Source organism: Elephantulus edwardii, unplaced genomic scaffold (assembly GCF_000299155.1).
Source record: "Elephantulus edwardii isolate Elephantulus edwardi_28Jun2011 unplaced genomic scaffold, EleEdw1.0 scaffold00183, whole genome shotgun sequence".
NCBI classification, from domain to species: domain Eukaryota; kingdom Metazoa; phylum Chordata; class Mammalia; order Macroscelidea; family Macroscelididae; genus Elephantulus; species Elephantulus edwardii.
This window is the reverse complement of record NW_006399933.1, coordinates 5,097,615-5,115,659: the sequence shown is the minus strand read 5'-3', so window position 1 is coordinate 5,115,659 and position 18,045 is coordinate 5,097,615. Positions and strand designations below refer to the sequence as shown.

The window sequence follows — 18,045 nt, the reverse complement described above, 5'->3', positions numbered from 1 at the left end:
AGAATAAAAGTGAAATCATAAGATTTACAATGTCTGGTTATTACTATTTTTTCATCATCAATCATCAACATGAGGAAACTCTGGGTGAATGAGGGAACAGTGTTGGCTAATACATACGGAGTTGCACTGTAAATCCAAAGGCCATGTTCATGCCTCTCTGACAAATCCACCAACAGCTCATGGGGAAAGATGTGCAATCTTTTTCCTTCTGATCTACCGCCTTGGAAATCCAATGAAGGATGAGCTCTGATGTGGTTCCAACTCCACAGCAATGAGTTCTTTCTGGGTGTTTGGTTTTTTGGTTTTGTTGGTTTGTTTTTTGTTGTTGTTGTTTTTATGTTCTGTTGAGTAGCTTGCAATTCATAGTGACCCTTTGTACAATAGCTCTGAAACCTGCCCCATCCTGTGCCAACCTAGGGTCCGTCTCTGACACACCTACCTACATTACCCAAGTCACTCAATCAATCCATCTCATCAAGGGTTCCAAGAATGATGTCCCTCTCCAAGGATTGGTCTATCCTTGTAATAGACTATTAACATTTTGCATTATCCAGAAGCCATTCATGATGCTCAAAGCATCCCACTACTCTCTCAAGAGTACACTAGCTGAGGCTGAGGAGGCAGATCCAAAATGCCATCCAGTGCCACAGAAGCAACAGTGTGATATGCTATATGATTCATGACATGGTATGATATGGATTAGAGATGTGTCTCCTGCATTAAAGGTATAAGAAAAGAATCCTCAATCTCAAACTCTCTGCCATCATCAATTCTATTTCACCATGATTCTTCACTGGCTTCTGAAGTGCCAAATAATATCTGTGAAAGGAGCAGAAATGATGGCATTGTGGAGGTGGCCTAGTCTGACTTTTACTCATTTTATAAAAGGGAATTGTCGTCATCAATAATATCCATATCGGCAAACAAATAGCTTCTCTATCAGAAATGCCACCGTCATGTGCCTGCACTTCTTTTTAGCAGTCATTTGGATTCAATATGTTCACTGCAAGACTTACAGACAATATTCACAGTTGTGGGTTTATTAGGTAAATAGGTTGAAGAGTAGGAGAAGCAAACAAAATTAAACAAAGCAAGTCCAGGGTTAGTCCAGCAATTCCAAGCCAGATTAATAATGCATAATTCCTCAATTAGTGACAGTCTGGGTTCAGTTCAGAAGCAGAGATGCAAGAAGTATCTGGTTTCCTCAATTATCCAGCAAACTTTATCACAGAACAATTGTAAGTCAGCTTTTCCTTCAATCATCTAGCACACAAAATCTTTAACTGTAGCATAAATGCAGGGTTTCTCTGGTTACACATTGCCACAGTCTCTTCACAGCAGTGCCACAGTCTCCTCAAAGCTCTGTCAGTCACCGTCCTTTCTCCACTACCATCACCAAGGTATCTCACAGAGTAGAAAGCTCTTTTTCTTATATTAGTCTCACAGTTGTTAATTTGCAAGACCAGGTGCCCACATTATGAGCTAACACAATGACTAGAAAAGCCAATTTTCAATGGTTCTGGCACCCTAGAGGAGATTCCTCACTTTTCTTTTTGGCGCAATCTAATTTTGATGATGCATATTCTTTTAGTTACCAGTGAAGCCGGTCTTTAACATCTCTCCACAAAAAGAGCTGGTTTAAACTACCTAAGACAAAATCCACCATTTATCCATTTGATCTCAAGCAATTATTTAAAAAAACAAAATAAAACAAAACAACTATTCTCTTCCTCTCATTGCCCCCTGTACTGCTAATAGTTGGGGACAAATTCACATAAGGCTAAAGAATGGAAATCTCTTTGTTCTTTCTTTACTGTCGGCTGTGGTTTGTTTAAATTTGCCATACCAAATCAAAACCAAACCTTTACTGCCCAGTGGATTCTAATCTTTATGACAGTAGAATGCTACCTATTTCTCCCACTGAGTGGTAGATTTGAACCACTGACCTTTCTGTTAGCAGCTGAGCTTTATCCAGTGTACCTTCAGAACTCCTAATTTATTTTGTTGTTCAGGATCACTGTCTTGACTTTCTACTCACAGCGACTTGACTTTTATGTAATATTCATAATCTCCACTGTGTTTAAGTCCTTTATTGCAGGACTCATATCAATCTATCTCATTGAGAATAATTCATAGGGGGAATCAATTATCACTAAAAAAATTTACACTTATGGCTATTCATATAAGTAGACCCTCTATTTCCTTAAATGACAGAAGTTTCTCTTTCCAAACACCTTTTTATAAGTAAATGTGACTCAAGAAGATTTATGAATTTAGAATGATCAGGAAAACCATCTTTAACAAAAGTTAAAGAAAAGATTAAGAGGGTGCTGATATAAAAAATAAAACTAAATTTTCAAAAGAAATAATATTTCATGTGTACAACAAAGAGATTGACATTCATATATGGAATCTACTTACTGGTAATGAATGAGTGTTAGACCTTACTATTAACAATTTCAAGAAACCAAGTCACAATCCTGTAAAATACAGAGAAATTGCTTGGAAACATGATTAGTATCTAATATAAATATACTACTATAAAAACAAATAGCAAATTCACTGTAAATTAGTTGATATGACTAACATTGAGATTGTAAAATAGAAGAGAACTGGCCCATAGGATTTACAAGGCAGCAATCTTTATGAAATTGACTTCACTTTCTCCCATGGAGTAGTAAGTGGATTTGAACTTAGTCTCCCTTTCAGTTAGCAGTAAATCTTGAAATTATTTGATTGCTGGTCATAAAATTCAAAGGGATAGTTTATATTTGAGTAATATTTGCTAATATTGTAAATGAGAGAAGCAACGATGTTGTCTAGAGACTAAGGTGTCCCTGATCTAGGCCATGGTCTTCCCAATTACTTGTCACGCATCAGAGAGCTGGACAATGACTAAAGATGGCAGAAGGATTGATGCCTTTGAGTTGTGGTGCTAGAGAAGGGTCTTGAATATCCCACAGACTGCCAAGAAAACAAATAAGTCAGTCTTGGAGAGGGTGAAATAAATTTTCTGAAGAGGGTGAAATCAAGTTTCTCCCTGGGGGCTAGGATTTTGAAGCTCCATCTCACATACTTTGGCCATGTGGCCAAAAGAGATCAACCTTGCTTGGAAGGGTGCAGGGACAATGCATGAGAAAAAGATCCAGAATTAGATGGAATGATACAGTAACTAGGGCAATGGGGGAGGTGTATAGATAGGTCAGAGTCAGTGAAACTGGTTCAGGACAGGGCAGGCTTCAGACCTCTCGTAAATATGGTTGTGATGAGTCGCAGGTATCTAACTGGAACATAACAACAACAACAAATTCCTATTACATTTGTTTAGTTTTTTAGATTAAAAACAGTGTTGTTGTTGTTGTTGTTGTTGTTATGTGCTGTCGAGTCGTTTCCGACTCATAGCGACCCTATGCACAACAGCCCTAAACCCTGCTCTATCCTGCGCCAACCGCACCGCCTCTGACACACCCATCCCGATTACCCCAGTCACCGAATCAATCCATCTCATAGAGGGTCTTCCCCTCCTGCATTGTCCCTCAACCCTCCCAAGAATGATGTCCCTCTCCAAGGACCCGTCCCTCCTGGCAACATGTCCAAAGTATGTCAGACGAAGCCCCAGAATCCTTGCCTCCAAGGAGTAGCTTGGTTTAATCCTCTCCAAGATGAATGTTTGTTTTCCTGGCAGTCCATGGTACATTCAGTACCCTTCTCCAGCACCACAGCTCAAAAGCATCCACTCTTCTTCTGTCCTCCCTAGTCATTGTCCAACTCTCTGATGCATAACAAGCGATTGCAAAGACCATGGCCTGTATCAGGCGCCCCTTAGTCTCCAGAGAGACACTGTTGCTCCTGAGTACCTTAGAGAGGTCCCTAACAGCAGACTTTCCCATTGCGATATGCCTTTTGATTTCCTGACTGCTGGTGCCAAGAGTGTTGACTGTGGAGCCAAGCAAACTGAAGCTGTGAACACTCTCAATCTCTTCGTCATCCATCCTGACGCTGCCAATTGGTCCAGTGGCGAGAATCTTTGTCTTCTTGACATTGAGCCTCAGTCCATACTGAAGGCTGCAGTCCTTGACCCTTCGCAGCAAGTGCATGAGGTCCTCCTCAGTTTCAGCAAGCAGGGTTGTGTCATCTGCATAACGTAGACTGTTAATAGATCTTCCACCAATCCTGATGCCACAATTCTCCTTAGAGAGCCCAGCCTCTCGGATAATCTGCTCTGCATACATGTTGAAAAGGTATGGAGACAGGATGCATCCCGGGCGTACACCCTTGCCAATTTAGAACCATGCAGTGTTACCCTGCTCTGTTTTGACTACTGCCTCTTGGTCCAAGTATAGGTTTCATATTAGCACAATTAAATGTCCTGGGATTCCCATTCTTCTTAGAGTCAGCCACAGTTTGTTATGATCCACACAGTCAAATGCCTTTGCATAATCAATGAAACACAGATAGACATTCTTCTGGTATTCTCTGCTTTCAGCCAAGATCCATCTAACATTAGCAACAATATCCCTAGTACCATGACCCCTTCTAAACCCAGCCTGGACTTCCGGCAGTTCTCTGCTGATGTGCTGTTCAAATCGTTTTTGGATGATCTTCAGTAGAATCTTGCTTGCATGTGAAATCAATGACACTGTTCTGTAGTTTCCACACTCAGTTGGGTCACCTTTCTTTGGAATGGGAACAAATATAGATCTCTTCCAGTCAGTTGGCCAAGTGGTTGTTCTCCAGATTTCTTGGCACAACTTGGTGAGCACATCCAGGGCAACATCTGTTATCTGAAATACTTCAATTGGTATACCATCTATTCCTGGGGCCTTATTTTTTGCTATTTCCTTCAAAGCAGCTTGAACTTCTTCCTTCATCACCATAGGCTCTTGCTCATATGTTATTTCTTTAAATTCCTCTGTATCTGCCAATTCCTTTCTATATAATGACTCAGTATATTCCTTCCATCTTCTTTTAATACTTCCTGGATCATTTAATATTCTGCCCAAAGCATTTATTTATATTTGGCAAACTCCTTATGTTAGTTATTGCAATGAGGTGTCTCTTATTTCTAAGAGAAAGCAGTTGAAGGTACAGTAACAGAATTAAGATTTGAATACACTCTTGCAGATTACCCATACTGTTCAAGTATCAAGGCTGAACTTTGACAAAATAATTGTTGGTCTCATTTGTATACAAGGATTGCAACAGTGCTTGTTGTTTTTTTGTTCCATCAAGTTGGAACCAATTGAGAATCAATCGTCCAGAAGGTTTTCAGAGGCAGTAAATCAGACAAGAGCAGAATTCCCATCTTTCTTCTAAGAAGCAGCTGAAGTTGGAATCCAAACCATATGCCTTTGAGTTGGCAGGGCTAGTCCTTGCCATTAGAGCACAAGAGATTCCTACACATGATTTAGAATTCTAAAATGTGGATACTTAAGACTATTTCCATTTTAAGATAAAATAATTTCTAGAAATGGAAATAATATCCAAAGTAAAAGATCACTTAAAATTTTGCTAACGATTATTAATTTTCTCTTCTGTAACATAATGCATCTATTGAAGCAGTATGAAGTAAATTAGTACCACTATACTTAAACCTAGGAGCCTCTGGTGGCTAAGTGGTAAAGAGTTCTGCCAGCCCAAAGGCAGGCAGTTCAAATCCACCAGCTGCTCTGTAGGAGATAGGTGGGCAATTTCCTTCCATGTGATTTACTGCTCCTAAAAGTTCTTTAGGGAATAAGCTATGAGTCACTCCCTATTCAACAACACAAAACAACAAAATTCTGAACTCTACTTGCTGTGATTATAATTTGTTAGAAGTTCCTGGGAGGTGCAAAAGTTATGATCAGCTGCTAACAAAAATGTTGTAGGTTTGAAACCCTCGACAGGCACTTCAGAAGAAAGGCTTGATTATATATACTTGACAGTGTCCACAGATTCCATATTCACAGATTCAATGTATTGGGAGGCAAACAAGTGGTAAAAGAAGTCCTTCAAAGCCAAGAGGGACTTATTATACATTATTTACATGCTATAAGGCATTCTAAGTAATCTAGAGATGATTTACTTCCTATATGGGATGTGCAGAGATTATATGCAAATACTACTTCCTTCTATATAAAAGCATTATGAATTTGGGTATCTGTGGGTAACCTGAAAACAGTCCTCCATAGATACCAAGGGTCAATTATCCTTTAAAATATCAGCCACTAAAACTTCTCTGGAACAAGTCTACTCTTACTTATACATGGGACTGACAGATGCCAGAATAATCTAAAGTACAATTGATTGGTTTGAGATAGATAGATAGATAGATAGATAGATAGATAGATGACAGATAGATAGATAGATGATAGATGATAGATAGATAGATAGATAGATAGATAGATAGATAGATAGATAGATAAATTGATTGATTTGATGAAAATTTGCAAATAAAAAACTTCTAACACCCATGCCTGAATCCAGCTTATTATCCAAGAGCATAGACTAGCGTAGTGTGGGACTTTTCAATTGCCTTCCCCACTTTAGAAAAGCTGTGAGTTCAGATAGTCTAATTTAAATTCTGGATGTCAATCAATTTAGATAAAATTTTTTCTAATCGGTAAAAGGATTCTATAATCCAATTTGGTACTTGTTGTAGCAATAAAAGAAATGATTTAAAATAGATAAACGTAAATTACTGGGTTTTTCTTTATTATTATATGGTGGCTATTTCATAGAACAGATTGGTTGTTTAATTTACAGGATGTTATTAAGCCCTGTCATTTGTCTCAATAGCGGGGCGGCTTTTTATTCTTTATTTTCTTAAATGACATTACTCATTATAACTATATTTTAAGATAAGACAAAACAAGGTAAAGTACAATGATAACATTTGAGATTATTAGTAGTATTAGTCGTAGTTTAATTTACAAAAAGGAAACAGTAAAGGAAGAGATATCAAAAGATAACAAAAAATCATGCGCTTGTGAAAGCTGCACAAAAAATAAAAATGACAAGGAAGTTTTAGTGCATTTGAAGAGTCGTTTGGTGAACAGTACAGAACATACCATGTGCTGTAAAAAAGAACATATAAAAAATGCAGTCCTCCTTGGAATTGAAAACGGGGAAAATTTGTCTTATGTGCTTTGGGCCTGTTATCAGGAGTTGACAGTCCTTGGGAAAGACATCAGTCACACTTCTGAAGTTGGAGGGTCATGGAAGAAGATTCTCAGGGAGATGGTCTGACACGATGCCTACAACAATGAACTGAAGCCTAAGAGAGACTGTTAAGATGATGCAAAATTGGCCTTGGTTTTTATCTGTCGTACATAAGGTGGCTATGAGTCTGAGAAGACTCAACAGCACCTAACAACCACAAAATGGAAATAACAACTGCATAGCTTATTACAAGGCAGGCCTAAACATAAAACTACCTGGTCCCTGAAAATCACTTTGCAAGCCAAGTTAGTTCTGTCTCATTATAATTTAACTTATTATTAAGTATTATTTATGAAATAATAATAATTCTGCAAACAAAAACAAGTTTCTACTAAAAACAACTATACGTCATTCTATATTGAAAATAACAAATGATGGTTTTTACATAAAATCTATAGGGTCAATGACGAATCTGTGAATAAAAATAAACATTCAGTCTTCCTTAATTAACTTCTCTACTTTCTGTACTATGAAATGTTTTAGGTGTTCTCTATAAGTATCAAACTACAAGCAAGCTTCTTAGATATAAACATTTTTTTGGGTGGGGCTCTAATTAAATACCTATCCTAACTTTAATTATATCATTAAGTAAAAAGATCACATTTCAATTTGATGTTTTAATAAGTAATTGCCTGTGGGACATTACAACCTGACTGTTTTTATGAGAATAACGGCTTATAAGTGAAAGCAGAGGCTGGTTTCCTCCAGGTAAGCCTTCAATTAAAGTGCACTTTCACAGTTATTAAACTCAGAAACCTAGAACAATCTCTAAATCTGACTTGTTCCCATGTACAGCATGAAGAATACCAGTAATTATTAAATTTTCCAGATCTTGTTGACATTTCTGATTTTATTCCTTTGTCATTTACTCATGCAGCCCATAATACTAGATAGGAATTTTAAAACAGTATAGGCCAGACAAGGTCAGAATCTTACTGATGAGATTTCAGCTAAAATGGAAGGAGTCAATATGATGACAAATGGGACTAAATAAATAATCTAACAGCAGAGATTCTTGTCTTCTGTTTTATCGGACCAAATAAAAAAGTGTGGTTTATGTTTTCTTAAAAGATATATTTCTATATTTCTATCTTGTTTATTTTCAAAGACTTTTAAAAATTTTCTTTTAAAAAAATCCTCCGATGATGATTAAAAATTGTTTCTTTTAAATTTGAAACAAAAGATTACTTATGCAAAGTCAAAACTCTGTGGCAGGTACTTTATAAAAGAGTTTTATGTGTTCTTTGGCAACTAATATTTTTCAAAGAGGTATGTTTTTATTTGCCTGTTCTGTCAGGTTTTTTGTCTACCAATGGGGATAATGAAGAAAATTTTCAATATACATATGATTTAAAGAAAATTAAAAAGAAAAGCTAATTCATAATAAAATTAAAGTTGTCATGCAACTTAAGTTCCCACCTACCTCTTGTGGGTAGTTCAAACTTTCAGATGTTATAATGAATTTAAAATTAAGTAACAGGAAAATATCATGGTGGTCATGTATGTAACTTAACTTGAATATTTTGTCACAATTTCTCCTTATTTAAAATTGTTTTCAAGACAGTTATAATAAAAAGATGAGGTAGTATAGTAAGAAAACTTAGGATAAAATTGAGCATATAGTAAATTCATTAAATGATTGTTAGTATTATTTCTGATACCAAGCCTTTGGGATGGTAGAGATTTCTGACAGTTGGAATTTACAAAGTTTATGTACCTGGTAATTTAATAGATGTTTTTTTCTATGAAAAAATTAAGAAACATTTATTTTCCATTTATTTTTGTTTCATAAACATCATTCTACTTACAAACCAATATGGATGGCCTAACCATGAAGAATTCTCTGCAAGTGGAAAAAGACCAAGATTAAAAATAAGTTTAAAGCACCAGGAAGAAAAAAAAATCTCCTTTGGATCTTATTAATTCGTTCTGTGTTTTTAACAAATACTGTATAACTATTAATTATTTATGATTAGCTCTTATTGTAGTAGTATTGGTAAATACTTAAATTCTCTATTTTATATATATAATCTGTTACATGCCCTCAGTCACCTGAGACTCATAGTGACCCTACGTACAACAGTCTTAAAACATGCTCTATCCTATGCTAATCTCATTGTCACTGACACACTTACCCTCATTACTCCAGTCACTGAATCAATCCATCTTATCGAGGGTTTTCCTCTCCTGCGCTGTCCCTCCATCCACCCAAACATGATGTCCCTCTCTGAGGATTGATCCCTCCTTGCGACATGTCCATAGTATGTCAGACAAAGCTTCAGAATGCTTGCCTCCAATGAGCAGCCTGGCTTCACTGTTTCTAGGACAAACTTGTTCATTTCCTTAGCAGTCCATGGTATACTCAATACTCTTCTCCAACACCACAGCTCAAAGGTATAAATTCTCCTTCTATCACCCCTAATCATTGTCCAGCTCTCTGATGCATAGCAAATGATTGCAAAGACCATGGCATGTATCAGGTGCACCTTAATCTCCAGACTGACATCGTTGCTCTTCCGTACTTTAGAGAGGTCTCTAACCACAGACTTTCCCATCACAATACATCTTTTAATTTCCTGGCTGCTGGTTCCAAGACTGTTGACTGTGGAGCCAAGCAAACTAAAGCTGTAAGCAATCTCAATCTCTTCACCATCCATCATGATGCTGCTAATTGGCCCAGTGGTAAGAATCTTTGTTTTCTTGATACTGAGCCTCAATCCATACTGAAGGCAATAGTCCCTGTCCATCCACAGCAAGCACTTCAGATCCTCCTCCATTTCAGAAAGCAAGGTTGTGTAATATGCATAACACAGACTGCTGAAGATTCTTCCTCCAATCATGATGCCACATTTCTCCTCATACAGCCCTGCCTCCCGGATAATCTGTTCTCCATAAAGATTGAAATGGTATGGAGATAGGATACATCGCTGGTGTACACCACTCCCAATTTGAACCAGTCAGTGTTACTTTGCTCTGTACTGATGACTGCCTCCTGGTCCAAATATAGGTTTCACATTAGCATGATCAAGTGTTCTGGGATTCCCATTCTTCTCAGAGTCAGCCACAGTTTGTTGGGATCCACACTATCAAATGCCTTTGCATAATCAATGAAACACACATAGACATTCCTCTGGTACTCCTTGCTTTCAGCCAAGGTCCATTTAACGTTAGCTACAATTTCCCTGGTACCAAGACTCCTTCTAAACCCAGCCTGCATTTCTGGTAGCTCTCTGTTGATGTGCTGTTCCAATAGTTTTCGGATAATCTTCAGCAGAATCTTGCTTGCAAGTGATATTAATGATAATTTCCACACTCTGTCAGATCACCATTCTTTGAAATGGGAATATAGATCTCTTCCAGACAGCTGGCCAAGTGGTTGTCCTCCAGATTTTCTTATTAAGCACATCTAGGGCAGCATCTCTTAGTTGAAATATGTCAACTGGTATAATATTAATTTCTGGGGCCTTATTTTTAGCCAATTCTTTCAAAGCAGTTTGAACTTCTTCCTTCACCACCACAGGCTCTTGCTCATATGTTGTTTCATGAAAGTCTTCTGTGTTTGCTAATTCCTTTTGGTATAATGACTCTGTATACAATTTTCATCTTCTTTTAATACTTTCTGGATCATTTAATATTCTGCCTGAAGCATCCGTAAGTATTACAACTCAAGGCTTGAATTTGTTTTTCAGTTCCTTAAGCTTAAGAAATTCTGAGGGAATTCAGCCCCTTTGATTTTCTGACTCCAGCTCTTTGCACATTTCATTATAATACTTTACTTTGTTTTGCCACACTGCCTTTTGAAATATTCTGTTCAGCTCCTTAATATCTTGATTTCTTCCTCTGCTTTGGCTTCTCAGCACTCTAGTGTAACATTCAGAGTCTCTTCTAATAACCATTTTGTTCTTTTCTTCCTCCTCTGTCTCTGCAATGATGTTTTGCACTCTGTTTGGATGATGTTCTTGATATCTTCCCATAACTCATCTGGTCTTCGCTCTTTACTGTTCAAGGCCTCAAACATGTTCCATAACCATTGTGTATGGCTTTTAGAGAAAGACAAATTGCTTCAAAAACATATAAAGTGATAGTATGTTCATGAAGTTTATATAAATGAGCAGAAGTGAATGATATATACATAATTAAAAAGAAGACAGTCTGGAAAGCACATGAAAAAATTGGTGTCTCTTAAATGAGGAAGTTGGGATGACAGTGCATCAATAGGATTGGTGAGTGCTGAGTCTGTTTACCACAAGAATTCTGATGTAACATTTTGAGATTAAAGCAAAAAGTCAACCCAAGCATCCTCTTCCCCAAGTTATTCTCAGCAATAGTGTCCAAGTGTTGAAAATAAGCTTTCTCTCCCCACTTTTGCTTCAGTATCAAAGAAGGGAGAAAGATTCAGCACCAATACCGGACTCCACTAAAACAGTCTACTAAACTCTTCTAGATCCATAAGCAAGGAGAATACACCAAAGAATACTTATACTTGTTATTTTTCTTTCACTTGGGTATGCCAGCCAAACTGCCAAAAAAATCTATGGACCTGCTCACAGAATTCATCTTGACTACCACCCCTGCTTGGAAGCAGGAATGGCACTCACTTCCCAAATAAAATGCCTCCGGAAACCACGACGTTTGATAAATATTGATACCTGTAGAGGGGCTTCAGGCCTTTTGTTCATAGGGTTGCTGTGAGTCATCTACGACTCGATGGCACTTAACAACAACAACAACATTTAACGCACAATTTCATGTTTAATATAGAGAAAAAGAATATATTTAAAATGTAAAAAGACTTGATAGAACGGTAACACATGTGCATTTAAAACACTATAAAAGAGAACCTTTTAAAACAATCTCTCTCTCTCATTGTCCATCCTAGTGGGAACCAATTTAGAGCTCATCCTTAGCAAGTTTTCAGAGACTCTAAATTGTACAGGGGAATATTTTCCATCTTTCTCCCATGGAGTTGCTGGTAGATTCAAAATACTTTGGAGTCAGCGTGCGAAATTCCCTCTGGACCAAATAAGTGCAAGTTCTCACCCTAGATATGATGCAATTTGGAAATACAGTTTTTGCAGATATAATTTCCTTTTGTGCAATATATAGCCTCGGAAAACCTGATGGAAGTTCAGCTATGAATTTGCTTCAACTCAAACAACAACAAGAAGTTAAAGATGTGGACATAAGGATACAATGAATTCTGTATGTGCTCTAAATGAGTTTGATATAAGAAAAAAAGAGGGAGATTACAGGCACACAGACATTTAGTGAAGAATATGCCACAAGACAAAAGCAAAGACAGGAGGCAGGTTGCTACACGCTAAAAAATGCCATGAGCTACCAGAAGCTTTAAAGGGAAAGAAAGACCCTTGATTACAGTCTTCAGAGGAAGGATGACCCTAAGGACATTTTGATTTTAGACTTTTGGCCTCAAGAACTATTCACAGAATGGAATACTATGCTGCACTTAAAAATAAGAACTCATGAAATACTTCACAAAATGGGTGACCCTGGAGGACATAATGCTGAGTGAAATATCTCAGTCACAAAAAGACAAATATGGCATAATGCCACTGTAATTAAAAAGGAGTAACATAGGGGATGGGCCGAGACTGAGAAAAATAGGATAAATAATGTATGCTGCATTGAAACAAAGGAGGGAGAGAACTGTTTAAAAGGGATATATGATTAGATATTATTGTTATGACAGGAATCTAGAATGAAGTGGACATAGTGGAGTGGACTTGGGGGAAGGGATTGAATAACAATGAAATAATTTTTTCTTTTACTTTTCAAAAAGAAAAGCGGATTGGGGGAGGGGTAGGCAGGGAGAAAACTGCAACAATGAATAAATGGAAATCCAAAGTCTCTGTAAACTTTCATTAAAATAAAATTTAAAAATATGAGAAAAAAAAGAACTCTAAGCAAATACATTTTTGTTGCTTTAGCCCACAGAATTTACCATAATTTGTTATGGAAATTCTCAAATGGAACTCTCAGAACATAATACAGAAAGCATAAAACAATTTATCAGAATATTAATACATGTTAAGATAAGAACTATAAAGATACACATTTTCTTTCAAACAAATAATTTAACAATTAATTTTAAAAAAAAGCTAATTCGTATCCATTCTACTTCTTTGTGTCTAAATAAATCTTCATTTTAAATAATAAGAGTACTTTATGTGAATCTATCACTGTTAGGAAAACTTAAATAAATTAACTTATTTTGCCCACAAAAGGCCTCTCAGTCAGTAATTTTATCTCCATTTCACAGATGGGAAAATGCTCTAGGGAGCTAAAGCGTTTACTAAAGGACACGAGAGTACTCAGGTTTAAGGGAATTGAGACAGCCTGTGTCTGGACTTCAACAAGACACTCTACAATCTCGATCATTACAGAGCATATAAGAAACAAATGGAAGAGTCAAATGGTTCTTTCCCTATACTCTACAAATGTGAGGAAGCTGAAGATGCGTGGTGCATAGAGAGCTAGAAACAACCTAGATCTCTGGACAGAAGTGGGACTGAGCAAATCACAGCTTAAGGCTAGTTAGTCTTCAGAATGAGACGTCTTACAATTCTCAGGCTCTGTCTTTATTATTATCTCTTTTTTTGTTGATTGCCTTCGAGTCGAGTACAACTCATAGTGACTCTATGAACTAAAGGCCTGAAGCCCCTCTACAACTATCAACATTGGTCAAAATTCATAGAGTTTTCGGAGGCAAGTTGTTTAGGAAGTGGATGCCACTCCTGCTTCAAAACATGTCATAGAATATTATTGGTTGAGTCACCTGCAATGCATATCGACCCTATGTACAGCAGCTCTGAACCCTTCCCTGTCTAGTACCAGTGTCACTAACTCAGACACACCAATCCCTATCTCCCAGTTACTGTATCACTTCATCTCATCCAGGTACTCCCTCTCCTGCGCTGTACCTTCACCCTGTTCTGCATAAAGATTGAAAAAGTATGGAGACAGGATACATCCCCGACACACTCCTTTTTTGATTTTGAACCATGCAGTGTTTCCTTGCTCTATTTTGAGGACTGCTTCTTGGTTCAAGTATAGGTTTCATATAAGCACAATCAAGTGTTCTGAGATTCCCATTTTCCTCAAGGTTAGCCACAATTTATTGTGATCCACACAGGCAAATGCCTTTGCATAGTCAATGAAACACAGATAGATGTTCTTCTGGTACACTCTTCTTTCTGCCAAGATCCATCTGACATTGGCAATAATGTCCCTAGTGCCACGACCTCTTCTAAACCCAGCCTGTATTTCTGGTAGTTCTCTGTTAATGTACTGTTTAGGTCTTTTCTAGATAATCCTCAGCAGGACTTTGCTAGCAAAACGACAACAAAACCCACACAATTCATTGCAGTCCAGTCAGAACTGACTTAAAGCTCACCACCCAGTGGGTTTCTAGAGGATGTAAATAGCATAATGGACTTCCCATCTTTCTCCTAGAAGGCTGTTGGTAGATTCAAACCATTAGAGAGGCTCAGCCTTTGTGTCAATAGTTCAACTTCCTACGGACCAGGTCACTGCATTATGAATCCACCAGCTGCTCTGTGGGAGAAAGATGGGCAATTTCCTCTTGTATGATTTGTTGTTGTTGTTGTTGCTTACCATAGAGCTGACTCTCTGGTGTGCTTTCAGAAGCAGTTAATCACAGGAGATGCATGCCTTTCGGATGGCAGCACAGCTTATTTTCACTAGGCTATCAATTTACTGCCACTAAAAACCCACTAGAGAATCAACGATGAGTTGCTTCCAACTTGAAGATACAACGATTCCTCACTTATAGACTAGTTCATTTTATCGAATATTTTGTATTTATGACAATATTTTAAAAAATCTACTTTGCAACTACTTTACACACTCAAGATGTACAACGGTAGTAACACAGGAAGTAGAGTAATGCTGGCGATGATACGTAAAGTTTTGCACACACTAAGGAAAGACATGATTCTCAGTAATCTGGCAGTTACATAATGATGCAATATGGCAGTTACATACTGCATGAGTAAACACAGAAACCTAATGTACTGCTCCCCATCATTTTTGTGTAATGTTTCTTTTCTTGATCTTTGCAACTTACCCAGGTTTAAAAATGAGGTCTGGATAAATACAAGTCATCTGTGACCTTATATGAGCTTCATCTCATCTCCAATATATGCTTTCTAATGTTTACAAAACAAATGTTCCAGTCAGTGGGTTTCTGTCAATTATGCCTATTATTTATTCTGTTCCAAACACTTCTTTGGCCTGCAATCCAATGGAGTGTGTGAGTTGGAACTAACATGATAGTAGTGAGTTTGTGGGTTCTTTTTGGATGACAGGCTTAGGGAAGGTAGAGAGAGGAGAGAGAGAGAGAGAGAGAGAGAGAGAGAGAGAAGGAGAGGAGAAGAGGGAGGGAGGAGAGCGTGCACATATGAGAGTGCATACACAGCAATATTCAGGAGAGTATAAATTGTACAAATTTCCATTTATCTTTAGTGTCTCTGTGTGTATCTAAAGGAACACATAAATAGTTCTATCTTACACAGTTGCTGAGCTGAGATTCTTGAAGACTATATCTACTTTCTTTTAAAGTTAACAGTGTAATTTGGAAAGACAAACGTAATTATAAAAACCATAGATTAAAGGGCATCTCCACAGACATAGATCCTACTCCATATTTTTAATTAGCTATTCTAAAAATATTAGTTTAGTGTTGCTACTGTGATGTATTACCATTAATTTACAGCTGATATAATTTTATTATCTTATAGTTTGGTGGAATAGTGAAATATAAATTTTAATAAGTTGAAAAACTGTTAGCATGGCTGCATTACTTTCTGGAAACTAGGAGAAAATCTGCCTGACCTTTTTAAGTTTCCAGAAGTTGCCTTCCTGGCCCCCTTACACTACCTCCAAATAAATTACTATTGCATCTCTTCGACTATTTTTCCACTGTAGCACCTTCCACTTCAATTTTAAGGACTCTTCTAATTCCACTGGGCTCTCTTGAAAAAATGTAAGAAAATCTCCTTTTCTGCTAATTAGCAAACTTACTTCCATCAACAACTTGAATCCTCCTCTGACATTTAAGAGAACATAGTCACAGTTTTTAGAATTAGGAATATATATTGGGAAAGTTATTAATGACATTTCAAAAAGGCCATTATTAGTCTTCTTAAACCAGATGAACAAAAAATTGCTCATGAAAATAAGATTTCTTTTACATAAATAGGGAGTTTATCAGATTCTTGAATGCAAATAAAACAGAATCCCATTTGCCCTTTTTCCCCATCAAAAAAAGATATACAAGATACTCAAAAGAACAGTATCACAATGGTTACTCATATCCTTTTACTTACAGCCCTCATAGATGTCAGTGGGAATATGTACTGCTGCATGCTGATAAGATATTTGTCGACCAAAATTAGCATCTTCGACAAAAACAGGTTTTATCCTCTGGCTGCCTGGCTCACTGTCATTTTTTTCAGGCTATATAGAAAAAGAGACAAGAAGCAGGATATTATATTCATACCAACAAAGATATTCTCACATATCTTCATTTATCAAGTGTATATTCCTCAAAAGTATGGTTCTACAAAAATATTTAAGGACACTATACCAATATTGACACTAGATTCTTAAATTTCTAGACAGTTATTAGCATTTACATTGTACTGTTATGTTATCATGCACATTATCATCTACTACATCTCCTAATTTCGTCAATGTGGAAGTCATACAGTATCATCTTAAGAGGCAGAGACCTTTCCCAGATGTAACACTTATAAATATGCACATGAAAGTAACAAGATGATTTTTTAAATGAAATGGACTTAAAATAATCACCTGAAATAAACTTTACATTTTATGCTGTGAAATGTACCTGATGCAGTTGATTTGTATTCTTGTTTTGCCAAGAATTCAAATTTATAATGATATAAATTGAAGGATTCCTATTTAGTAATTTTTAACATGTTCCACTTTTATTTTACAAAAAATAAAAAAACAGACTACAAAATATCTATTCTAATTCTAAGCACAATTAAACCCTGACTTCAACTGATTTGTTTCCTAATCAATAATAACTTAAGAAAATCTCACAGGAGTTTAAAATCGAAGATTAGTTTTCCATTATTCTAGTGCATTTTTGAAGTTGCATTTCCTTATTGTCCTCTCCTAGGAGGAAATTGAAATTATATATCATTTATCCAAAATGCATCTGCAATTTTTTTTACTACTTAAGACCTTTCAGTAATTTAAACTATTATTATTTATGTCTTCATGAAATAAAAATATTTGAATCTAATTCGGGACTATATTTTAAACCCTTTTAATAGAGAGATTAATTATTTCTATATTATAAGTTTTATCTCCACAAAACAAAACTGGAAAAAATTACATACTTAGACTATTTTGGCAGAACACATTTGGAACATGTGTAATAAATGACAGAGAAAAATTAACTGGGCAGCCAGAAAGTTTCTATGAAGTATAGTACAACATGGCAACAATCTAAAGTCAAATACAAAATTAAACTTCTTTTTTTTTTGTTACAAAGAAGTGACAACATATTTTTCGTATTGCTGTGAAAATTAAAAAGACCATATAACATATTACAACCCTGAGATTTTTCTATCAGTGTGTATATATCTAGATATGTCTTTTTCTAGGAAAAAACTGTCATAGAGAAGTGTACTTGAACATAAGTATCAGCAATATAAGAAGATCTTGTGGTGCAGAGGTTAAAACTCTCACTTAAAAGGCCAAGAGATTCAACCCACAGCCAAACAGCAGGAGTAAGATGTGGCAATCTGTTTCTTAGAAAATTCACAAATC

At 36.5% G+C, this 18,045-nt stretch overlaps 1 protein-coding gene across 1 annotated transcript in view; it reads right to left on the bottom strand.

The window, feature by feature from the left end:
• Positions 1-18,045, bottom strand: part of CACNA2D1 (calcium channel, voltage-dependent, alpha 2/delta subunit 1) — a 584,478-nt gene that overhangs the window by 167,846 nt on the left and 398,587 nt on the right. Inside the window, exon 6 of the mRNA XM_006896147.1 lies at positions 16,569-16,698. Within this exon, the coding sequence (XP_006896209.1) occupies positions 16,569-16,698 (130 nt within the window). The remainder of the gene's footprint in view (positions 1-16,568; positions 16,699-18,045) is intronic.